General features: G+C 38.1%; 2 protein-coding genes across 3 annotated transcripts; one reads left to right on the top strand and one right to left on the bottom strand.

Moving 5' to 3' along the window:
• Positions 1-777: 777 nt before the first annotated feature.
• On the bottom strand, positions 778-7222 carry LOC139115699 (uncharacterized). 2 transcript variants are annotated; one of them, XR_011548164.1, is made up of 3 exons: positions 6973-7210; positions 2170-4713; positions 778-1948 (listed from the first exon to the last, which is right to left on the bottom strand). XR_011548164.1 is itself a non-coding variant. In XM_070678005.1 (2 exons), exons 1-2 carry the CDS (start codon positions 7045-7047, stop codon positions 2785-2787), a joined length of 2004 nt encoding a protein of 667 aa, XP_070534106.1. In that variant the 5' UTR covers positions 7048-7222; the 3' UTR covers positions 778-2784. The 2 variants fall into 2 exon arrangements, 1 of the variants encoding a protein (XP_070534106.1); XM_070678005.1 differs by having other exon boundaries at positions 778-4713; positions 6973-7222.
• Positions 7223-7257: 35 nt separating this feature from the next.
• LOC139115700 (protein FAM8A1-like) lies at positions 7258-16815 on the top strand. The gene is made up of 5 exons (XM_070678007.1): positions 7258-7747; positions 9152-9275; positions 10942-11065; positions 12061-12212; positions 12589-16815. The coding sequence occupies exons 1-5, from the start codon at positions 7282-7284 to the stop codon at positions 12758-12760; spliced, it is 1038 nt and encodes a 345-aa protein (XP_070534108.1). The 5' UTR covers positions 7258-7281; the 3' UTR covers positions 12761-16815.
• The last annotated feature ends 10089 nt before the right edge of the window (positions 16816-26904 follow it).

The raw sequence follows: 26904 nt of genomic DNA, 5'->3' as shown, positions 1-26904 counted from the left end.
ATGAGGTCACGCACAACTTGAGACTCCCTAGCTAAGTAATAAAAATACACACTTTAGGGAAATCACGTGACCAATATGAGCATGACGACCGGTATACCAGGTGTTGTCGTGTTGTCCATAGATTAGTCAATTAGCGGGTCGATAGCTTGCTAACGTAGTGGATTAAAAACTCAAAACTGGCAAAAAGTGACGTCAACAGAATAAAAAATATACACTAGTTACTGCACAGGGAAGCCACAATAAACAAACAAATAAATGATAAAAACAACTGAACAAGAATTGAAATAATTGACTGAACAACACATGCAACATATAAAGATGCAGTGGCAGTACATGTAGACTTCAGTGAGTAGTGATACTGACGGCACACATTTGTTTATCCTAGTTCCCTGTGGTCAGTGAAAAGGCAGTTTTAAACTATTTTTTATTTCACAGTCATCATAGTAGAATTGGCTGTGCTTATTTGGATGAAATAGTTCCCAAAGAAAATGGATTCTCTGGATATCTTATGTGACCTTTGAGTGTAGCCTTTCTGGAGATAACCTGATTTTGTGAAGGATATCAAAGCTTTGGCAAAATGCTAATAGTGATGACTTAGCAATCTTCTTTTCTCACAGAAAAACCCATGTGAAGTCCTATTATTACCCTGTTCTGATTCAAAAAAGTCCAAGCAAAACAAAAATCATCCAAGCAATGAAGCATACTGTGACAACCACACATATATGCATATAACAATCTAAACTTGTAAGTTATAAGATGAATGAGCAGACAGTATATATGTTGATAGGAAGTTTTCTTTATTATTGCACTCTACGTGTTTATATCACACATTATCATTACATAAAACTACAATTTGTTCTAAAAACTGTACATTTGATATTGCACAGACAAGATATTCAAATCTTTCTGATAATGTGCAGATTTAACTAATTTGTAAATGAACAATGAGCATGTGGCAAAAATAGTGAAAATGAAAATTATGGATTACTTGTGTTACACATCGATTCACAAATCTTTAGGCAGAATGTACCATAGGAACTGTTTTTGGACACTCAAAGTGTTACAACATATTTCAAGACTACTGTTTGAACTCATTTGGGAGCCATTGGAGTAAATGAACTTTTCACCAACTAGACTGTTGTGAAACCATACAGTGTTGGCATAGAATAGAGCGGCCATTTTGAATTTCAAAATTCAGTAAATTTGCATGACGGCCCTTGATTTTTTATTCGTGATTATCAACAAAGGGCACTGCACCCAACACAGCGTATTTTGCTACAAAATCAGTTTTTTTGCAAATATTCATTCATTTTTAATAAATTTGTTGACCGAAGATTAAAATATTGGTTGGGTTCACCTTTTAGCTTGTCAAGCAGTCGTAAGTTGCATGATATAGAAGTGTTGATTTATGCAAATGTTTACAAATCACCAAATTTTCCTGATATATAACAAAACGACTATTTTGTTTGGCAATTAAGTTCATACATTTGGAATAAGAGGCCTTTCAATTTTGTTAATGATGTTTCTAATCACTTTTTGAGTGTCAGTCTTTCAACCCATGCCATTTTAGAATGTAGATAGATAATGCAAATTTAAATTAAATAGTCGTTTTTTTTTCTACATATACTTTTCTTTCAAGTGTAATATTACATTTCAGAAAATAGTGTCAAGTTTTATACTTGAATTAATTTTTATCATTAATACCACAATGAAGGTTTTTTACCCCAAATATACATGCACTTCATCCATCGAGTAAACTATTGCTATCAGACTAAACTGTAGGTTCTCTGCTGTTTGAAAATATATAGCATGATGGGGGTTTCCTTGCCATCTTAGATGAGAAATATTCACTTGAAAAAACTTTGTTGGCAACATGCAAATCTACATTAAAGTTTCCTGAGAAAAGCTTGAGAGAAAGTTCAAAACTTTCTGTTTCATGACATTAACCCTTTAAGTGCTGTAATTTTTCCCACCAAAATTTTAGTGCAGCATTTTAACAATTTTTAGGAATTTTCCGTAATTTTTTTTATTATTTTGGACCAAACAGACATCACATTTCATTGGCTGCAGTTTTCACCAAAATTTTGGCAAAAATCTGAAAAAGTTTGACTGGGATACATTTTATAAAGGCGACAAAAGTTGACTTTGGCGCTCAAAGGGTTTTAATACATTGTACCTGACATGACTGAGATCCCTATTCAATATGTAAAACCAATTTGGCATACATAATACATTTAGGCATAATATGCAAAAGCAAACAAAAGAAAACAGCATACTCATGGAAAACAACATATTTAAACCTGCAAATATCACATGCTAACGACTTTTTTCTTCAACATGAGTTACATTAGGATTTAATGACTTTTTTCCTGTCTTCACAAACATAAGGCTACTATCTATCACATCACAGTCCCTCCACAAAGGGACTGTGATCACATGGAATGGTCAGATGGGAACATTACACATGCCAGAAAGTTTTAAAGACGTGTCATACAAATAGCACATAACTCCAAACACTTCTCAACACACAATATAATATCATGTAAAAATAGATTAAGTCTAACTGTACGCATGACAAGGTATGACATTACAGAATCACTTGAGTCTATTACGTACAGTATCTGAGGAAAGGTGGCAAAACTATGCTTTGTGACAGTAAATTGCACTAGATTAAAGATTCATATTTTGAAACAACTTATATTATCCACTGAGGAACTTGATAATATTTATTATCTGTAAATAGACATCTTATTTTCCATACTCTCCATTAACGATCTAACAGTCTTAAATATCATCTCTTACTATGTCTATGTTCTTCTTTTTTAGCATAGTGGCACATGTGCCAAGCTCACGAGGAACACCGAGAGGAAATAACGCGATAATGTCCTTTCTAGGGTCAAATATGAAGTGTGGCAAGGATATATGGCCTGTAGCTTTGGTGTTTATGTTAATGAAGATGATGTCATCGACTGTCTCTGGGGACAGGAAGTAGAGGCAGTCTTGGATCAGAACGACCTTGCAGTCCTGGAGGAATGCAGTGAGGGATCTGATGCCCAGTGTTGCAGCATGGATCATGGCAACTTCTTCAAAGGAATCAATCGTGTTCTCTTTGAGTTTAAACACGACTAGTGTGTTTGGAGGTGATTGCAACGCCCTTAACCTTGAACTTGAGGAAGTAATGAGAAAGATGGATGAGCCATTCGACAGGATTCTGGCGTAGTTGCCCGTGACAGGTGTGTCCAAGCTCAGGTAATCAGAGTCCATCTCCAAGAAGTCTGATTCTCCCCCGCCGTGTGAGCTGCGAGTAACCTTGACGATGATGAGCGACTCGCAACCTGAATCTTCCTGTTGCTGGGAACAAAGAGCATACAGTGACCCCTGGTGGAGACATGCATTGAGGAACTGTATGTCTGCAGTTGTGTTTTCCTGAAACTGTGACGGTGTCACAACGTGGCGTTGCCAGTGCAACGGCGAAGAGTGGCTGTACTGATAGACATAAACAATCAAACCCTTCCTTTTTGTTAAGTATGGGGGTATCGCATAAAGCACGTCTTCAGACTCTGCCAGAAGAAGATCAGCCCGCGACAATCCTGGCGGTGTCATGTGGGGCACTGCTCTCCAGTTTCCGGTAAATGTATCATACATGAATGATTCGAAAACAAGTCGCTTGTGATCAAACGGATTGTAAGTTACAATTTGCATTTCCCGGTAATCGTATGGATCGTATTCATAAAATCGCCTGCTGAAATGGCCAACCTTCAGAGCGACGTAGTTGTGCCGGAAGGAGGAATGAAGGCTGTTGTTGAATTCACTGCACCTGGGTGGGAAGACATCTAGGAACATCCAGTCATGGATCTTCTCATCGTAGCAGCACAAAATCTTGCCAGAATTGGAATCTGAATCTGACTCATGCTGCAACACCAAGCAAAGAGACAGCCTGGAGAACTGCTCAATCTCCTTGCTTCTTGTCTTGCTTTCAATTTTGGCAATGGACTCTGCCGGAAGACTTGAAAGCTCTTTCCCATCCTTGAGAAACCTGTAATGGGCGGCAAGAACTAAATTGATCAGGTCCTCCAGTTTTTCCCAGTTGTACATCTTGGACAGCTCCAAGTAGTGATCCCAATTTTCCAGGGTTATGATATTTGTGAAAAGTTTCGTCGGCAGTGATACTTCCAGGAAATCAGAAGCTGCCATTAGGTCTTCCTGTTCATACTCAGATGACGGAATCACAACTTCCATGCCGTATAAATGATCCAGAATGATCTTCATGGCGTTGGCTGTTGGAGGTACATCATCAAACCTGAGCTCTCCCTTGGATTCCATCTGCTTGCTGTCCTGCATTCCACTGGAGAGAAGCATCTTGACATAGCCACTCCTCTCCACTAATAGGTCCTGATGAACTACAAACAGGAAATCTTCCACGTAAATGTTCAGATCTGGCTCTTCAGAATGCTCCTCACCTTTCGAGCCTTGAAATACAATTTTTGTTAATTTTGACTTTGACGATGATGGCATTAATGTGGATTTTACAATATCCCTGATTCCCTTTGAAGGAATCTTTTCTGATTTGCTGTTATTGCTGGCCAGACCGACTGTCTCCAATGTTAGCTCTGGATCATGAAAGTCATCGTCATCTTCTTCTTCTTCATCCTCCTCCTCTCTATCATCTCTAGTTTTTGTTGGGTCATTGCTATGACTACCATTCAAAGACTCCTGAAAGCAGAAAAAGAATTTAAAATACAGGTGTAAACATATGATAACCATACCAGTGTAAGCTATACGCAGATTTAAGATTTAAGTATAATTTTTTGTGATTTTTTCACTATTTCTTTCCTATGTCAACTATAGTTTGTGGTTCTTTTCCCTACAGCATGTGAGACACACAGCATTTAGCTTTTAATTCAGTCTGAACATGATAGAATGCATTGTACAATTATGTCAACAAAAACAGTGCACTTTTCACATGTGCATGCTGTGTTGAATGGCCTAATGGTGTGTGTTTCAACATGGGTTGCAGAGTAGAACAAGAACTTGCAATGTTGACATACAAGACAAAAACAGTGAATCAATCATCAGAAGTCACTACTAGCTAATGGCCCTCTATAATCTATCTGGTGTACTGACATCTTTAACCCTTTGAGTGCTGCAAATTTATCCCACCAAAATTTTACTGCAACATTTTACCAATTTTTTATGAATTTTTATGAATTTTTTGATAATTTTAGACCAAATGGAGATCACATTTCATTGGTTACAGTTTCTCATCAAAATTTGGCCAAAAATATGAAAAAAATGACTGGGCTATATTTTAGAAAGGCGACCAAAATTGACATTGGCGCTCAAAGGAGATATCTTGACAAGGAAAACCATAAATTCGAACAGCCTTATAATCTTTTTCCAGACATCCTTATGATACATCTGGAACTTCTAAACAACTCTCATACATTTTAAATAAATTAGAAGTACACCCTTCTTGTCCATTCTCAGCCAAAGACTTACAGTTTTGCAACATCAGATAAACATGCCAACCTTTTCTTTGCATATTTTTCAACATTTGTTCTGTAAATTTTGTCTCTTTAATGTTGTTTTCAACATGGCAACCACAGGCAGTCACAGAACAATTATGCAAAGGTCAGACCAACTTACCGAGCTCACTGATTGATTAAATAAGCCAGAATCAGTCAAGTTTATCAAATTTATGCATGTGTATATGAAACCAAATTACACAATCAATGTGAGGCAACCTTTGCGGCATGTTGCAGAAATATCAGGGTAATTTGACAAAGATCTCATATCGATGTTAGTCAGAATTGCTGTTCATACAAATACACTATTGAGGTTTCACCATAGGTATGCATATGATTCATGTTTTATGATTTTGCATGTATGAGAAGACAATAAGAGCAGTACATATTGCTCGTCGTGTTATTTTTCACGTCTCTGCCATACATGTATTATATTTTTCACACTAAAGTATGTCGCTCAGTTTTCAAAATACAACGCCAGGGCCCTCCATTTTCCACCTAGTTTTCAAATTTTATGCACATTTTTGTATTCTATATTTAATCGGAACGGCTGGTAATTAGAGTGCTCAGAGATATGGCGTGGTAATTGACGCAGCAGTGTCAGAAAGATTAAGTACTCTTCACAAGCCCTGCAGTCTAGCAAAGAGCGAATGTAAACGTTTTGTCATAGGGGCCTCAGTCTCCGATGATGATGAAGGTGATGATGATGATTAAATATTTAAAAATGAATAAAAAAAAAATATATTTGGACTCAGTATAGGGCCGTTCACAGTTTACGTCACTGTTCTCTTATTAATATGCAAAAATAAATATTTGTCCGCACTTTCAGATAACGCTTTTGAAAATTACGCATGCAAGAACGACGAAAATACATCTCAGTGGGTGACTGCTAGTGTAACAATGAATACTAAAAAACATATTAACGACTCTGAGTACTAGCTGCAAAAACGGCCATGTATGCAACATTGATAAAATTTGTCCGCATTTCAAGCTGCGTGTGCGATGTCGCGCGCGTACAGCTATATTTAGTAACAAACCTGTAACCGTGAACAGCGCTATTAAAATTTGTTGTTGTTGTTAATAGTATTTGCAGAAAAGAACAAAGTATGCGCTGCAAAATTTAATACAGCCTAACTATAACATGCGCTGTAAAATTCAATACAGTCTTACTATACAAATGCGCTGCAAAATTCAATACAGCCTAACTTCATCATCGGAGACTGAGGCCCCCATGGTTTTGTAATTGTATGTACAAAATACGACTGATGCGGATTGGCCCTTATCTCTTTTTGTAGATTAGCAAAAATCACGGTGACCTTTGCTCGAAGTGGTGTTTTAAATGTGTATAAACTGAGGAGGTAATGAGGACACGAAAATGGTCAATATATATACGTCATGTCACGCGTATCACGGTCAAGCAGAATTGACAAGTCAACTTCAAACTCACTGATTTCTCATGTTTCTCGCGTTCATCTTCATTTCCGTTATGTCCATAGCCAAACAATCGGCGAAGGAAAGCCATTTGTTGTCTTCACATGTAAATGGTTCAGATAACCTGTTCCTCGCTACAGGCAAATCAGAACGGGCAGTAGCGATGTCGCTCCTGAAAAACGCCGCATCCTTAACTGCGGACGTACCGGACGCTGCAGCGCTGAGCTTCGCTGAAATTATGAAATTGTAAATTTGAGTCACGTGAACACGTTCAAAGGTCAAAACAGGTCACCCAAGCTCGACGACCTTGGTCACGTGATACAAGATGGACGACACCAGGGATGAGGTCCGTCACAGACGGAAGGGAAACAGTTCTGACAGCGGGGATAAAGATGATTCTGATCGCCAAAACATGTATTCGAACTATCCATATCAGGGAGGGAACTACTTTACCGGAAATGAAGGGAACTCAAGCACGGGTTCTGTGCAAACTCGTCCAAGTTCAAGGGAGTACACAGAAGCTGTCTCGCAGTGGTTGTGGCAGTACCGAATGCACTACGCAATGTGGTCGGCCGCAACAGCGCAGTACAATCCCTTCAACATGATGGCTTTCCCGTCGTTGAGTACACAATTCGGACAGCATTTTTCCTCTGCGACAATGCCAAACGGTTCTATCCCTCCACAGACAAACATAAACGGTACCGCATCGCCAACGCCAGGAGTCGCTGGCACTCCATCTGCTGGGCAGAGGCAACAAAGACAAGAAGCAACTCAAACAAGTCCTCTTCAAGGTACGTGTTTTGTTACCATTACAAGGAGGGGGTAGGCCATAAGGGGGGAAAGACTTTTCGCAATGAGACTGATATTTGAGATTCAAAATGACTGACATGAAGGACAGTAAAAAATGCCAGGAAAACACAAACCACTGTCATTCTCTCTTCTAGTTCTACCTCAATGTAAAAAAATGCATCAGTACATGTAGGTGGTAAGACTTTCATTAGGTCCCCATACCATGAAATTGGTTTATGTGGAGGACTTTCCTTATGAAAACACATCAAATCCGCCATGTAGAGGTTTAGAGTTTAATAGGATTAGTATAAGGGTTATCATAAAGAACAACATGATATACCCTACACAGAAAAGAGTTGGTTGGGGTTGGGAGGGGCTTTTCCGAGGGAGCATGACTAGAAACAACAGCAAATTCACAGGTCACTACACTATGCACTTGCATCACCTTCATACATGGGGACATCTTTGCTTGCTTTGTTTTGTGCGCGATGTCTGTGCTATCAGTAACTTTTCCAGGGCAGACAATGGCTCGAAATGCGCAATTTGCGCAATCGCGCAGTTGAGAGAAAACCCTGGATGTACAGAGTGGATGACAAGACCAACCTAACTGATATTATTGGTTTAAACAAAGAAACGACCCCAAATTTGATTTTAGTGGGATAGACATTAGACCTACAACTACATGTAAGGCATTGCCCAGCGGAAGGTCAAAGTTAACATTGTGCCAATGAAACAGTACAATTTCTTTTGTTTTGTGTACCTGTTCTTACCTTGTGCATTGCGATTACATTATAGGTTTCTGTCAGCCATGGAACTCTAAATGACCATAATTTGTCACCAAATATAGATATGACCTTTACATTGGTGACTCGTGCATTTTTCACTACACTCAGATGAAGTATGTTCAAAATAAATTTAATCTGCGCTACCACATTTATCCCCAAAATAGACAATGAAAATGATGAGTCTCCAGGTAAAGACGACATCTAAACATATGAACTCACGAAACACATCCCCAAAACACCAGTTACATATCATTTCATAAAAGCCTCAGTATGGTTGGAGTAGCAGAAAGTTTGCCCCAGTTCATGGTGCCAGCTAATTGGTCTAAAAATGTTTACTAAAAGGAAGCATATGGTCAAATGGGAATGTACAGATATCTATTTAGGTCATATCATTTGCATAGAAAACATGCTCTTTGACCTGCAAAAGTTCCATGATACCTGAGTCACCACCACTGACATGTGAGTGAATGCAAGGTTTGACAAAAAATTACATTTAGATTTACAATGAACAGTACCAAGTCACTTTTTCACTTATTCACTGTTTTGATTGTCATCTGACCTGCTCTCACTCTCTGTTTGTACGAATTGAGAGAGTTTCCACTGTGATCTGTTTCTTTGTAGGGAAGGAATACAACATACCGTCAGTGTACAGAAGAGTGGCTGCTGAGTTTATAGATTTTGTCATTCTCTTTACCATCAAAGTCTTGATCACGTTATTCATTATGGAATATACAGATGCCCTTGGGTGAGTTGATCATTATCAATGTCAACACAGGAAAAAGTGGCTTAAATGTATTTTGTTGATACAGTCCGACCTGTCTGACTGGGCTCCCTTACAGAGCGGTCACCTCTTTATAGTGGTCACCTTGTGGCAGGCCCATAACATTATACACATATTGACTGGCCATGAGGGCAACAGCATACGTCTGTACCCCGAGGGACTGTGAGTCACCCCCAAAAACAGACTGTTTCCCGAGGCGGTAGGCCGAGGGAAACAGTCTGTTTTTGGGGGTGACTCACAGGCCCGAGGGGTTGAAAGACGTATGCTGTTGCCCTCATGGCCAGTCAATATGTTTTTTGTAACACACCTCATCCGTAGTCATACATAAGAACGTACCATACACAAAAGTTGTCGCATGTAAGCTATATGATGTAATATGTTGGAGTGGTTCAGCAAGAAAAAGTTTTTGCCGACAGGGTCGCAATACTTCTGCAAAACGTTCAATGCACCTTTGATTATCGTCTTCGTTCGTTTCGAGTCCTTGTTTGAAACCAGAGCATTCAGTTCTTCTTCAGAAAGTAGGATAAACCGAGAAATTTCTCGACTATCGTTTCGCTCGTCCGCAGACGGCATCTTTGTTTACATTCCAGTTCGCGCATGCGCCAATGTTTTTTTGACGTCAGCGGGCATCATTTTTCGGAACTGATGCCTGGCAGGCAACAGTTCCGACAAATGATGCCTGATGACGTCGTTTACGTGGATCAGCACAAAAAGAACGCATCCCACGTGACTGTCAATTGGCGAATTAGAACACAGACTGCGGACGAGGTGTGTTACATAACATTATGCATAGTATAATAGTGGATACATATATACATAGTGAATGCCCTCTACAGAACAGCCACCTCTAATACATGATCAGTGGCCACATGTTATGGTAATTTCTCAAAGTTCATGCAGTTTATATCTGATTCTAAATTACCTGTCACAAAATGCTTAGACTGAAGTTAAAACTGACTTTATTCCTGCATCACAATTGTTTCAGACATTTAACATCATCAAATTTTATTATTACAATCATCTTCTCCTACATTCACCACTCAGCACACCACGTACACTGAAAGTAACGCCACACCCACCCTCTCTAGAAAGACCACTTCCATATAGTGATCACTTTTTCTTGGTCCCTTCGGTGACCACTGTACACAGTTTGACTTTATCTTTAGCAGTGTTCCTGAAATGCAGTGAGCAAAAGACCAAAGTGTCAAATTATCATTCAACACATTGCTTTTGTCATAGAGAACACCTAGATGGGAAATACACAGTTCTGGTACATGTATTTGTGTAATATTATCATTCGTATGTTTCTATGATTTCAAATGTCAATTCTGATGCTCCGTTGAAAATTTTGAAATTGAAGTGTGTAATCTCACATATTGGAACAGAATGCGCAAAGTGTGGTCAACTTGAATTTTCACTCATGTATAGATTAGAGCCATTTATGCAGAGAGACAGAGAGACAATTGTCAAATTTTACAGATTATTTATTCAGAACAAGAGTCATCGCTGTTGTGGATACCAATTAGTGTTTAATAATAATTATAGTGTAGACTGCACATGGTATATTGATAAATCTAATAACCATGATTATCTTATGCTCATTTCTTCCATTTTTATAACACATTCACAGAGATCAAACAGACTTCACAATGAAATTTTTACTTGAAGAGTTTGATGAAGAGGCCACGGTAGATGACTTGCAGCAGATGTTGTTCATGGCCTTGGTCTACAGAATTGGTGTTTGTCTCTATGAAGTAAGTGATTGCCTTCAGTCGTAACAATTTTCCAGTTCATACTTTGAACAGTGTCTTTGTTAGACTAGTGACTACCACTCCAAAGAGAGTTTTTCACAGCTCAAGGAACTAGAAAAAACCGTCTTTTCGTGATGTACAGTAGCTTGTACATTTAAACATAATTCTTAGGTCCACAAACAGGTATTGTACCCTGTAATTACAGGAAGTTCTATATTTTTCTCTTCGGCATTAAGGACGCTCAAACTTTTACAATATTTTATTGCCTACCACTTGTTGGGGCTCATTTTGAAGCTTATGGAGTAAATAAAATTTTCAGCAACTTAGTTTTGTGAAAACCGGTCATTTGTTGTTTCAAATATCAGTAAATATTGGGTACTTTGTTTCTCTGGTAACAAAATTTGTTTGGCCAGTGACCCCTGATTTGTATGTTGATTTGGAAGAAAATGGGTGAAAGTTTGCTCAAGGAAAGTTTCAGCAAAAGTTGAAACTGCCCCTAATGATTACTTTTCACCTGCCTTTGCATTCATTGAGAAGAGGAGCTGGAATATTATACAGGGTCCTTATGCACTTTGAAAGTCTCTGAATTTCAAACATCCTGGAAAATCATCGAAAAGTCCTTGAAAATGAAATTGACATTGTGTCCTGGAAATTCCTGGATAATTGATTAGCAAGCCACAAATTTCAAAACTCACGTAATGATCAATAACCTACTGTAAAAATGGGATGTAAAATGTTATAGACCCATGTATATTTTAAAGTGATATCTGGAAAATGGTATTATGGACCTCAAAAAGACCTTTGGATAGTCATTGCTTTCTAAGTAACTTTGAGTGTGATTTGACCCTGAAATTTATAAAGGCACAAGCAATAGATTGAACTTAAAAATTATTGAAGAATTGTGAACTGAATACCGCTATCCTTCAATTTAATCTGTTGAAGGGTATTGTTCTAATAAATCTGTTCATGCACTTTATTCTGTTGTTCCAAACTTGCAGACATTTTTCCTCAGGAGAGGAGTGAGGTACTTTGGTGGGGCAACACCCGGCAAATATATCCTTGGTCTTCGCGTTGTAGCAAGTGACCGGGTATTAGATTTGGGAGAAGGCAAAGTCCTGGTTTTCAGCGGAGAGGACATTGGTGTATGGAAGTAAGTGACTTACTATGGAAATTATTTGAAATTGCAACATTTCAACATAGAGGGCGCTTGATGGCCAATATATAAAAAAAAAAAAACAAAAACAAAAAAAAAACCTGCCCTTGCAGATACCTTTTTAATCAGCAAAGCTTTCTATTAAGGAGAAATTTTTTGCAAAAGTAAACTAGAAGTTTACCCATCTACCAAGGACACATTTCACACATTCCAAACTATGTCCTTACAAGACAAGTTCTGCTACACCTGTTTTCATAGAGAGCAGTCCATATTTATCAATAACATTTAACAATTATTTTCTCAATCAGTCGTCCCCATAATTGAGAAGTCAGGATCAAATTTATAACTGTTTTTTTTCCATTTCCACTTTCAGTGCAATGGCAAGGTCTCTCATCAAAAACTTTTCCATGGCGTTCTTTTTCCCGGTCTACCTGACAATTTTATTTTATCAACACAATCGTGGTGCGTACGACATCATCGCAGGAACCTTGGTGGTTTCAGGACCGAGGTATCAGAGATATGGTCCTCAAAACATAAGAAGATGAGAGAGAGAACACTTAGATGTATTTGGTAGTTATTATGCTAGTCTGTCAGTGGTATTAGACAAAAATTCATGAGGTTATGTTGAGTGTAGTAAGGCATAGCTATTGCTCCTGAAAAACAAAAGGGTTATTTGTGCATTTTTTAAAGCAGAATGCTATAAAATTATAAGAAAAATAAACAGCTTAACAAGGAGACTATTGAATATACATGTCTGCTTTGTATTAATCCACTGAAGCCGTTATAACTTGATTGTAATACTTGTGTCAAAACCACACTTTAATGGACATCTATGTAGAAATACCCAGTATTAGGCTTGTCAACACAGTATGTACATGTATATCTATTATGTGCAATATAAATGCTAACAATTGAATTCTTGGCCAGACTTGAAATCAGTTGCCAAGGGTTACAATGCACTTCTGACACACATGCTACATTAAGGTAGAATGCACCTCAGGGACAGATATTTGGACAAGCTTTTACAATATTTTTTATCTACCACTTGTGAGGTTCATTTTGAAGTTCATGAAGTAACTAAAGGTTTTACCAGCCTTAATTTGGTGATAATTGAAAATGTAATCTTTCCCAAAGAGTTAATATAAGTATGGTAGCCATCTTGAATTGCAATTATCAGTAAAATTTAAGGTAATTTGTTTCCATAGTACCAAAAATTGCATGATGACCCCTAATGTTTATTCTTGATTTTGAAAGAGAATTGTTGAAAATTTCCTGAGGAGAGTTTGAGCAAAATTTTTAGACTTTCAATTTCGAGGTGCATACTACCTTAAAAGCAAATATATGGTATTTCAACATGTTTCAGTGAAATAGAGTTACCCATTCAAATCCCAGGATTATGTTGACATATCTACTGATCAACTTGGCTTGTTTTTGTGCAATAGTCTATGTTACTGTTGACAACTGAATTTTATCCTTGGCTAGAATTCATGGGTAGATGTGTTTCAACAATAATAGTGCATATTGTACAAATATATTGTGTTGGCAAGGCTTATACTTGTTAAGTCAACATTCCTGTTAAAGAAGAGGAAGAAACTTCCTTTTCTATCGAAACAGAAGTAATAATTATGTCATCAAATATTACAGCTAGTGTCCCTTTAAATGTAGTTTATTTGCTCAGAAATTGTGATAATTTACATTCAGCTCATTACCACATATGTTACAAACATGCCACAATGCCGAGTCACTTTTGGCACTAATATTAATTCATTGCATGTAGAAAGTACCAAATTCGCAGTCAGGGATGTATTTTTTTTGGCAACAAGAGATGTATATATTATAAAAGGCCATGTGAATTTTTTTTCGCTTGATTTGGAAACCTTCAAATATTTAATAGATGCAATAGTGTCAAATCGCAAAGTTTCAAATCTCGAGATAAATGATTTGATGGTTTAAAGGAATGTTTTTTTCAAAACAAGGTAAGTTACGACAGTGTTTTGCATTTAGCTTTTCTTGCGCGACTTTATTTGGTGATGTAAATAATGGAAGCAAACACATGACAAAGAAAAGTTCATACTTAAGTGGAAGGGAATTTAGCCCCTGTCCGTTGCCTGATGCAAATTTTTCTCAAATATTTCAATCTTACCAGCTCATCTTGATGAGTCATATCAAATATGTTAGGAACATTTTTCTCATAGAATAGCACTGATCGCAGTCGTAGCTTTGTTACTAAATATAGCAACATGCATGCAATATTTTACAGCTGCTGACCGAAATTCTGACAAATTATTTCTTTGCACTCCTATATCCTGTCTTTATTACTGTCACTTGTTGATGTATCCTCTGGCATATATTTTTATAGTTTCATTCAGAAACATCCGTGATATCAGTATACAATTTTCACAGTTCTAGTGAGATTAATTTCCGAAAGTCTTGTCATAATTTTCAGACAAATATTCACTTTCGCATATTGATGACGGAATTCTGTCATCAACCCATATTCTTCATTCTCATTAGTTCATGTTGTGAATATTAACAGTATGTGCCTTATTATTGTTTTAGTTCATTTGAAGTCATTTTAGGTTCACGTACAGTAAATACGTCTTTCCCTAGAAGTGTTACCGTGACCTCATTGCAAAAAGTTCAAATTGTGATTTCTTCACATTTTTGCACTTTCAACTTTTTAATTTTTTGAGAGAAATACTCTCTTACAGTATCAAATACGGTAAGATTAAAACCTGTCTGTAGACTCTGTCACAGATCCTTGTTTTTCATGCAGCTGATGTAGTATCACTTTAAGGTTGAATGCACCTTGGGGACAGATATTGGAAACTCAAACTTTGACAATACCTTTTTGGTCTACCACTTGTTGGGGCTCATTTTGAAGCTCATTAACCCTTTGAGCACTGTAATTTTTTCCCCGCCAAAATTTTAGTGCAACATTTTATCAACTCATGAATTTTTCTGTAATTTTTTGATAATTTTGGACCAAATGGACATCACATTTCATTGGCTACAGTTGGTTAACAAAATTTTAACAAAAATCTGAAAAAAATTAAGTGGAGGATATTTTCTTAAGGTGAGAAAAATCGATTTTGATACTCAAAGGGTTAAGTGTCTAAAGTTTTCACATTTTTTTTGTGAAATTCGCCAATTTAATTTTTTTTCCGCATATAGTTAACACAGGCATGCCACTTGGCTTAACCCTTTCACCGCCATGGTTTGGCCCAAACCCATTGTTAACAATGATCATTGTGGACCTGCTTACAGGGAATTGGGGGTGAACAGGTTAAACATTGAGGAGGCTGTATGTCCAATGAGGAGCTGTGATGCAGTTTACATTTGGCAGGCAGTTGTAATCATTATAGATACTCACATCATAACAATATATTATACAAAATAAATATCTGTCACTGTGTAGCAAAAGACAATCAAAGAACACCGTTTTGTGTGGTGGGTTGAAACAAGTTAATTTGTGGTGTACATTTTCCATTGCCATTTTTGTGACAATTTCTCGTGAATTTTTGAACTACGAATCGATCAATTGAAATGCTAAAGATTACTACACAAATTCGCTATTTATTAAGAATTGCTGAATGTGTTAAATAACACATGAAATGGCACACATTTATCACGTTTCTTTTTTGTGACTACATTTTCACAAATCACAGGATATCTTTGTAATATACACTTTTGTCGTATACCACTGTGTTTATCAAATTCACAGCTCATGTGTCCATGGGCATCAGTCTATTTACCTGAATCTCTGACAATGAATGTAATAATAGTACCTAGTAGAGCAGATATACAAATTTTAACTGCCTTTTTGATTTTTTGTGCAATTTTATAATTCTTAAACGTTAGTAGAGAAAGAAGGGGTACTTTCTCAATGTACATTTTTATTCTACGTGTTTATATGAAATTTGAATTATGCTGACAAATCAATTGGTATGGTTGATTCAGTTTTGCAGACGAATGATCTTTTGACAGGACAGTAAAATTCATGGATTTTTTTCAGCCTTTCAACTTTGCTCTTGAAAGGGTTGAAATCCAGACAGGTTTTGAAATGAATTATTACTGTAAAATAGATTCACACTTCTGTATAAACATGTGTTTACAATCACACAGCAGTAGCTTCATTATTTAACCGAGAGGGAATGAAAATATCAATTGTGAACAATTGAAAGTGTGGTTTGATATGTCTAATTTATTTAAAGAACTATTTTCACATTTTTGTTGATGTAAAACTTCACTTCTTATATATTGTGGGCAGTCTCGATTTTCAAAGTCGCTCTTACTATTTTTTTCATCAGGAATGTTTTCTTTTCAAAATGTCACGACTAAATTCTTATGTTGATCTGTCACCATTTATGCCACAATGTATTTCTTACCACAGACTTTTCTGGCACTTGTCTTGCCCCCAGTTCGCTAAAGTGTGCGCCCTCTAGCGGCTGTAACCTTTTAACCCTGCCCGTAGACTCTGCCGTATGCTCAGCGTATTGTGCTCAACGATGCCAAGCATTTCCTTATTCGTTAACGTGCTGTCTTGATTTTTATTATTCTGCGCTGTGTTTATTAGACAATAAACTACTGCTAAATTGAATCCAAATGGTGAGAATTGCTTCTGTCATCTCAGGATGGTTAGTGGTGTGTTACCATTGTGAACAAAATAGTATTCCCGGCCAGGTCACATCTCGATTTTGCACTTTATGAGACGAACTTTTACCAGTTTCCTTCGCTGTCTTGGATATACTTACATCCTGCAGTTAGCTGAACACCAGTGATAAAACAGTGAATTACAAAGGTAAGCGCGACCTTTATCCAAGTCGGTGAGATCCACAACAAAGTATGACAATTTGACGATGCGATGATGATGATGATCATCATGATCATCATGATGAAAATGAACTTCGATCAGTACAATTCACATTCAAGAGGTAGATAAGGAACTTGTACAGTCATCTACCGTACAACCATTGCCAATGAATCCATTACCACCATCATTAGTATGGCCATTAAAGGGACAAAGTCGGCCATTTTTCATGAATTTTGTTTGATACGAGATACTACTTATCAGTACTACTTATTCAGTATCTTGCAACATATCAAACAATATAATATATTGTTTGACATGTTGAAACATACTGAATAAATGGGTGACCATGCATATATTCGAACCCGGCCGATTTTAGACAAATTAAATGAAATTATCGCAAAAACGATTTAAGTAATGGTCATGACCATAGATCATTTTCGCGATGGTTTCATGTATCATGTCTAAAACCGGGGTCGAATATATGCATGGTCACCCATTCATTCAGTATCTTTCAACATGTTCAACAATATAAGTAGTATCTCGTATCAAACAAAATTAATGAAAAATGGCCGACTTTGTCCCTTTAACGTCACCAGCATTGTCAAGTCAAACATTTGTGTGACGATTTTGATTATGAACCTCGTCCTCCAACAGAAAATGTTCTCAAGTTTTTCGTTCGAAGGCAGCGCCTCAAAATATCTCCAGAGTCATTAAATTTCATTTCCAATTAATCGTTTCAAGTTGACCGTACTGCAACACTATTGACGTAGTCTGTATTTTTGTATGACGTATTTGATCAACATTGTTTATGCCATCGACGTGGCTTGAAAATAAACGCCACGGCCATCATTTGATAGCGAGTCTAAAATTAGTCATTGGTGGCGTTTGCGTGATAGTAATTTCCTTTAACTCTATCAGCGTATTACTTTGCCAAAAATAAACATATCCTGATCTTGCTATGCTATGGAGAACTAATAGTATTCGTACAGCGGTGCCACTTACAAACGTGGATGAATATCACAGATGGAAATGCCTTGATGGATGAAATGATGGAATCTTGTGCGCTAGGGATATTTGAGTATAGTATATATATGTACATTATATTATTATATCAAGAAGTGTACTTGCATGACCTGTGGTTGTTGTTTGCCCTGTGTGCCGTTCGTGTCAGTAAATCATGGTTTTTGCGCCTTGTCACAGCCAATAGTTTATTGAACCATGCAAGTCCGAGTGTGTTTTCGAATTAAGTTTGAGTAAAAATTTAACTCTTTCACTTTCGAGGCGCATACTACCTTCAGTACTTAATGCGATTGGAACTATTATGAGATAATTGGATGGTGAAGTAATGTTTATTTAATCTACAAATGTGATATCATCTGCTTTTCTTTTTACATTACACACTTGTTTTTATGAGTTATTTGTATTATTGCAACATTAAACTATCTGGCACCTAAAACTTTTGAAAAATTAAAGATTATGAAAATCCAAGTAGTTCCAATCGTGTTACTTGTCATACGCTAATTTTAACCCGACAATTACGTTTATTCTTCATATTGTTACAGTACTTTCCTTAACCACTTACTTCATACTCTGCAATATATTGCCCGTGAATGAACCAGAGACTAGCCGCATCTTCATTATTAGAGGTTATTATGGTAAGTGCAATGCAAGAAATTCATGCATGACTACAGCTCATTACCTGTTCGGAACTAATGCAAGAATGAAAAACAATTCTGCCGGCGGCGCTAATCGTAACGGTTCTGATCCGTGGTTGTTAAGCCCTGAGTAAAATGTTAAAATAAATTATGAAGTAGCTGCAGTAATTGAAGCCCACGAGCCTTTGTTTGCCGTGTTGGCTATTCAGCCCCGGCCCTACATGAAGCAGAAGTGTCCGATTCTAATGATAAAAAGGGAACTTAGTGCCTTTATAGTTTAAACACCTTTCACTTCTCCTCGAAGGCCCAGTATCAGAAAGTGTCTACTTCAGAAAAGAGAGCTCTGTATATGAGAGTATTAAATGACTCGCCGCAACAGCAAAGGTCAATCTGAAAGATGTGTTGTCGGTTACTGTGGGAAATTTGAAAGAGAAAATTGCGGTTTGAAAACAGCATGCGCCAAAACTCTTGTGTTCGATGGAACATGGTTTCATTTTCTTTGATATTAAACCAACATTACGAGGAAAGCTTGCTAATGAGGCACCTACTTGACAAACAGTCACCGACAGCTATCGCTGAAACTTTGTCTTGTGGTTTCAAATGTCCTATTATTTTTTGGAATTAAATTTCATTTTAATCTGTTGCCTGGAGAAAAATAATAACCAGATAAAATTGTTACAGAAGACTCACATGCCACGGTAACCCTACATGATGATTGGTGGCGACCTTTGACCTCGTTACGCTATATCTCCGTGGAAACAGACCACCCAATGTTGGTATAATGACCGCTTAACTTTTTCATCAGGAAAACACAGACACCCAGATGTGTCAGCAGTACAATACTTAGATATCTCAGTTTTGTGATATCCCCTCTGGTTTCTGCTTTTGGACGGTAACAGGCGTGTGCTAAAAATAACTACCTGATAAAACGAGCCTACTTTAAATCAAAACCAGAGTGCTTTCCCGAAGTCGATTCACAAGTTTATACCTAATTTTAGTGCTCCAGAAATGGCACGCCTAAACTAATTTATGATACGGACAGCAACATCATCATTCATGCCATGGTACACAGCTCTCCGGTCTCTCTCAACGTGGGCGTTCACCGTCACAGTATCGCTTTCCCTAAAAATAATGACTTTGGCCCTTCAAACACTGTGATCAGCTCACACTCAAATGTCGTGCTAATGGCCTTCTAAGTGACAGTGTGTAAAGCTGGTTATTGCCGCCGCATTGATCTCACAGGTCATTGCGATACGTTCTTATGTTTACAATGTAGGTGTCCCGATACGCTTAGTCGATCACGAACTCGCGGAGACACAGAGGGACTGTGCCGAAAAAAAGAAGCACGCCCTAAGCTTACTCGTACTTGGTCTCCGTTATCAAAATTAGCCCTGGATCTTTTACGTCACATCTTAAAGTTTAGAAACGTTTAGAGAAGCCCGCTCTGATGGATTTTCCTCTTTCGTACATAACATGCATACATATCCCAAACAACTTTCACTAATAAAAGCACAGTGTAGGTACACTCTTTTGTCAACAGGCGTGCCCCTGATCACAGGCGCTTGTAACATAGCTTTGATAAGCTGTCAGAGCAGAAACCTGGTAGACGTGACCGAAGGCCGATCCTTGGTAGTTCTTTTGCTCTTATATATCACGTTGTATGCAATATAGATATTAATATCTCGGCCCACGGCCTCGTCAGGCACCCCGCCTGATATTCCCTGCAAATATTACAAGCGCATGTGCCCTCAGGCCCCTGATAATGACCATGGTGAATGTGATCTCATCAGAACACAGTTGTTAAACTTGCACAGAGTGACCCATATACCAGAAATCGTTAAAAGGAGGGTGGGTAAGTTGTGGGAACACCAAGAGGCTTTAGGGATGGGAATAAGAACACGTAGAAAAAGTCAGCAGCAGGAATAGGAGAGGAACAATCTGACAAGGGAAAACGGTAAACGTAAAATCCATGTAAATAGAAATAGGAATTGAGTGCAATAAAAATAAAAGAATAATGTAATAAATACCAAGATAGATAATAATTAGTCTAATAGATATATAGTTAGACAGATAGACAGACAGATAGATAGATAGATAGATAGATAGATAGATAGATAGATAGATAGATAGATAGATTAACTGATTGATTGATTGATTGATTGATTGATTGACTGACTGACTGACTGACTGATTGACTGACTGACTTACTGACTGACTCACTGACTCACTGATGGGTAGACAGACTTTAATAGTAACTGATATACACGAACTCGAAATGACTTGCCTCACGCAGAGACATATCAAGGACCTCGAGCTCTGGGCTAACAGACAGGCATATATAAATAACTGCACATAGAGACAGTAAAAATATGAATGTATACATATTAATGCAAGAACGCATACATACATACATACATACATACATACATACATACATACATACATACATACATACACACACACACACACACACACATACATACATACATACATACATACATACATACATACATACATACATACATACATACATACATACATACATACATACATACATACATGATTTCCTTGCAAGGCAGACAGACAGACAGACAGTTGGGCATGCAAAGCAACAGCTGAAACAAGCCGCAATTTGATAATCATGATACTTTTAAAACCTGTTCATGGAGGCTACATACGTGCATTCAAAATTGAAGATGGGTCAGGACCTCATTAAAAAGACCATCAGAGTAACTGACGAGTGTCTGTTAACCCATCTACAAAATAGGTTTGAAGCTCTCCATCGTCAGTCTTTTCCCGGGGAGGCAGATGTCAACATTCTTTGATAATAAGTCATACAGTCAAATGCAGCTTCTGCACGTTGTCTATGTTCAGATAGACTGATTAGCTCTGACTCACCGCAATATCACATTCAATACTCACGTTTAGTATGGATGCTATTCTATATTCTAGGTACATACTTCATGAGTGAATAACTTATGAGAGTAATTTTCGATGCAAAAACATTTCTGGAAATTTACGGAATGTTTGCATGTATTTTGGGAGAGCATTTAAGCGGAGAAACTCGGGGAGAGGGAAGACAAGGGGCGCAACAATAATTAAATTAAAATTAAATTAAATTAAAATTGATGTTTTCGCGGTTATACAAGGATATAACATGGCTGTTGCGTGGCACACTTCATTAGCACCATTCGTATTTGTCGCATTTGACCTTAATAAAGATGGACGCAGTCGACTGTTCTGTCGATAAGAGGGATGATTTGACACACACTGCAGGACCAGGCGTGTGCGTTATTCATAGTCACTTGTGAAATGCGAATCAACAACAGTCTTTCGCGGTTGTACGAACCCGAAATTCAAACTTTTGCTCAATTTTCCTTAATGAAACTTTCAACCCTTCCCTTAACAAAATTTTGAAAATTTTGGTACCGGAGGAAAAAATTACCTTACGTTTACTGATATTTGGAATTCAAAATGGCCTGGGCCGCCATCCCCGTGTGTGTGTGTGTGGGGGGGGGGGGGGGATAAAATGGTCACAAGACTGAGACGGTGAAAACTTTACATACTCCAAGAGCTCCAAAATGAGGCTCCACAAGCAGTAGACCCAAAAAGAATTGTAATAATTAGATTGTCCGAATACCCGACCCCTAAGCGCATTCTACCGTACAAAGCAGAAAATTAAAGGCAATAAAGGTACGAACAAACAAAGAAACAACAAACAAACGAACAGCATAATATGGAAAATATTCACCACTGTGCAATACATAGATAACGTTCTCCTACAGTTGATGGTTAGTTCATCAGCTCTCTGTAAAATGCGCAATACAATGATTCAGACAGAATGACGAACATATTTCATTTCACAAATAAGGTCAGAGTATGCTTCGACATTAAACATCGCGATCACAAACAGGTTCATACCGTTTGTGGTTTGCCTCATTAACAGTAACCATACACCGCAACTTTTCATGAAGGCGATCCTCTGCGATAAATTATTACTAAAAAGTAGAGGCCTTCACGAACACCAGAAAGACCACTTGCCAGGTTTCGTCTACAGGGAAGACATTGCTTGGATTCTACCGTTCGGATATATTTAGCTACTGGCGACCTACATCATTTGCCCCAGCGTTGACCCCTCTTCATTTCAATGTAACCTTAATATCTCAGAGACGCTGTTCAGCTAAAAAAATACCTGAAATTAAGGATTTCACCAATTTCACAGATATTTGCTGTGTATTCTGAAGTTTTACATCAGTGTTTCACTTTTGTCCATAAGTTTATTTTAACTCTCACATCTGCGTTGAAACAACAGCGCATTTCCGATAGGTCAGAAAGTTAGCAAATACTAAACGTACGTTGATTCCTTCGCTTTTAAAGCCTAGCAGATGTAAAGACTACAGTCCAAAATTTACGGAGCGTGTACGTCCTTCCCATTAATCTAACTACAAAGTTATGTGTGGTTCCAGCAACCCGGCCTACCCTAAAATATGCCGCCGACTCTGGACATTTTTTTCGCATTTCCAAAAAAAAATTCGGGTTAATCCTCTAAATTTTACCGTATTTTATGGATCCCGGCAAACAAAAAAAAAATACTTACAAAATTCATCTCACCTACCTACATTAATTTTCGGAAGCATGTTACCGGAAACACACAATAATTGTTTTATTTGGCCAACCAAATGCTCTTTTCTGTTGCACACCACACCCTCCCCGATGATATTATATTTCGCTGGGATATGTTACTGGTAGCATTATGCACAATGTCAACACTATTATTACCGATAACATTGAGTGATCATTTCATATTTACACGTTATATATTTACACTTTCTGTTATATTTATGAAATAATATACACCAGAAAACCTTAGAAACCTCAAACTGCAGCTTTATGTTTATTGATACGTGAAAAATTTTGCGGGACTAGAATGCTATGTCTCGAGACTCGTTTACTTTGTGGGTGGTTTTCTGTGTTTACTTACAAATCAACCATGGAGTGTTGCGTCACAGTAATGTGGAAGGTGTGCAATTGCGTAAGATGCCATCGCTTCGATTGTCTTTACACACATGAGAGAAAATGCCGAGAGAGTTTGACCGGTTGACCTCGCTGTTAATTTTATGCAGGAAATTACAATAACAATGCTTGGTCGAATGACGCAGTGCCTTGAGGGTGGGATCGCCAGTGGTATAGGGGAGGAGTACCTTCCCGATGGTGATAAGTGGTGCGGATTACCGTCGCCTAGGTGACTGGCGTTGCAAATACCTGGACTGAACCCACGCGTGGACTGAACCATTTGGGTTTTTTTTGGGTGTCGATGGTACTTTGACAATAAAAGTAAAGATGCACAGATATCGAGTTTATTGTCTTGTTTATGAGCGGCCAGTATTTCCAACAGCATGAATTACGTGCATTTGCCCTAGAAGAAATAAATAATTTCGAATAAAACATCGCGAATATAACCACATTCCTTAAGCTCGACGTACCCCAAAGAACCATGAAATCGCCCGACTTTCGATTGAAGAGATGAGTTTTGCCAAACCGCGTATACAGAAAAAGTGGCAGATGACTTTATTTTTAGAATCATAGACAGTATAGCGAGATGTAAAAAATGTGAAAGAGGCTCCCCATCTAACTATCCTAAATGTTTTTGTGTCGAGTTTGTGTTTGATTCGTTTCGAAAATGTGTTCCTACATTCTTATCCGATTGTGTGTGTTAATAAAAATGTTTGTTTCGCTTTGGATATTTGTAGAGAAGTTTGGATAGTGTGTACGGTAATGTTTTGTTTGTGTGGGGAAAGCTTATGGCGAGACGCAGCCGGACCTATGTTGTTACAAAAGTTGATAGAGTCGCCCTTTGACGCTGCGTTTCGAAACCCGGGTGTGGTTTCTCATCAGTCGCGGTGTAGATTCTTTCCTTAGTTTGTGTTTGTGAAAATTATTTTAATGCATTTTAGTGGTCTTGCTTTCGATTAGCGAGGCAAGTATATTAATTTTTGGTCACGTTGTGAGTCCGTTTGGTGGTTCGGTTTGTTTGTTCTATGTTTCTTTACTTCGGTAAATTTTGTTTTGACTGGTGTGTCTTTTAGATTTTTGCGGAGGTTTGTGAATTTTTAGGCAATAAGTACCACTGGGGGTACGGATTTTATGTGTATTGGATCAAGATACTCACAAGTATCCTGGTTGATGTGCTTGTTCTCGTACATTTTGATTCATAGTTCGTTTACTTTGTTTACTGTTTGTTCTGGCTTGTTGTGTATAATACTGAGTGTTGCGTAATTGCCTTTCGCATTCGAGTACGTAATCGTTTGTGTTGACAATGACGAAAACCCGACCCTTGTCGAGGGTTTTTTTTTCCCCGAAATTTGTCTATTGTTTGCAAGCTGGTTTATCGCGATTCTTTTAGCACGCGACATGTTTTGTTTCCTTGTTTGAAAGGGTATCTCTAGAAGTGCGAGTTTAGCAGCTTCAGATAGCTTTCAAGTTTTTGGTGTTTGTTGTTTGTGGAGCCCAATTTGACTTTTCTTTGAATTTGTGTTGTTGCGATTGTTTGTGTCTCACGATGTAGCGTAGTCACATTTTACGACTTTATTTGTTGAAATCCTGAGGTGGTTTTATTCTGTTTGGTTTTGTTGGCGTCCGAATTAATTTTAAGGCCTTTGCCTAGTACTATTTTTCGGAGTTTCATAGTTTGAGCGATGATAGGTTGTTGTTGAATTTCATGTTGTTGTCGGCTTTTCTTTGGAAATAGCTGATTTATTTCCACGGCCATTTTTTCTGTCACGTTATTTTTATGTGTACGATTTTTGTTATTTCTTTTAAGTGTTTGTGTGTTCTATGTCATTTTATGGGGGTTTTTTTTGGTAGTTCTCTTTTGGAGTATTTGGTGGCCCTGAAAAGGACCGCTTGGTATGGGTTTTTTGTTAGCGCTTGGCGCGTTTGTTTTGGCGATGAGCCTATAGCTTTTTTATGCTTCTTTTCGCCGATTCGATGTGCTTGGTAAGTAGGTGTTTGCCGCCTTCTTGTCACTGTGTGTTCGTACATGAGACAGTCTGCATAGCCCTTGAATGTGGTCTCGATTTTGATCAAACCATGGAGGTACCTCCATGATCAAACTTACAATTTAGGAGTATATATCAAAACTGATAAATGATTTATGTTTTCACATGGGTTCACAAAAAGTTTCGCCCCGGTGTTCATTTTTGGCCCAGGAATTCCATCTACCCACCCTTTACAGAGTAGTAAGCTTATGGGGCAAGTAAATATGGATGCGCCGGTGCGATTCAACGATCAACCTGTATATCGCATCGAAAGTCAACAATTTTACGGCACGGACTATGATTTTATAAGTTTATACACAGTCCCTCGTGGATAGAGAGACTGTGGTTTATATAAAAATTATAAGGCGCGGGGTATTATATATTGACTGATTACTGTAGCTATAGATAGGCTACATTCAGGACGGGCAGCGACGGGCAGTAATTAGTAGGCAAAACCACGGTCCCTCCACAGAGGGACCGTGGCAAAACAGGTGGTTTTCACCGTGGGCAGAACTCGATGCAATGATACTGAACATTAATAGTAAGCCTGTCACCTTGAAGGTAATGCTGTAGGTGAAACAAGTAAGCTTACTTCAAACGCACGATGGTACAAACATTCCTACCTCCATGGTACAAACAACACCATAAGTGAAACCACCGTCCCTCCGGGACGGTGGTGAAACGTACACATAGAAATACACGCGTTCCTACGTTGTGCCCACCGGGCCACGCGATTAAAATATGACTGATACTGCTAGATAGTGTTAATTGGGTCGGTAAACAGTCAACTAATAGTTTAATTGACTACCTGGGTGATTGGCAGGTCGTGTCCAACGACGCATATGCAAAGCAGGCCAAAAGACAAAAGCCCCCAAAGTTATTGACAGCTGGCCAGGGGTCACCATGAATACGTAATGAAGCTTCACTACGCAGAAACTGCGTAGTCAAGCCCTTCTTAACCGGTCAAACTCTCTCGGCATTTTCCGGCATGATTGTATGGCGACGAGTTCGCTCAACCAAGAAGTACCCCGGCGTATTTCTCTGCTTGGCGCAACAACGGAACCAATGGCTTTGCATATGTTTGTCTGCGCATGCGAGAGGGCCATTCCCTCGGGATGAAACTTTAAGTAGTTAACAGGACACAGTTATCATCCCTTTGCGGCCCTTATGCCTATTTTCTTTTA

This window comes from Ptychodera flava, chromosome 17, assembly GCF_041260155.1.
Source record: "Ptychodera flava strain L36383 chromosome 17, AS_Pfla_20210202, whole genome shotgun sequence".
In the NCBI taxonomy this organism is placed as follows: domain Eukaryota; kingdom Metazoa; phylum Hemichordata; class Enteropneusta; family Ptychoderidae; genus Ptychodera; species Ptychodera flava.
Note: the sequence above shows the minus strand (reverse complement) of the source record. Positions and strands in the feature narration are given on the sequence as shown.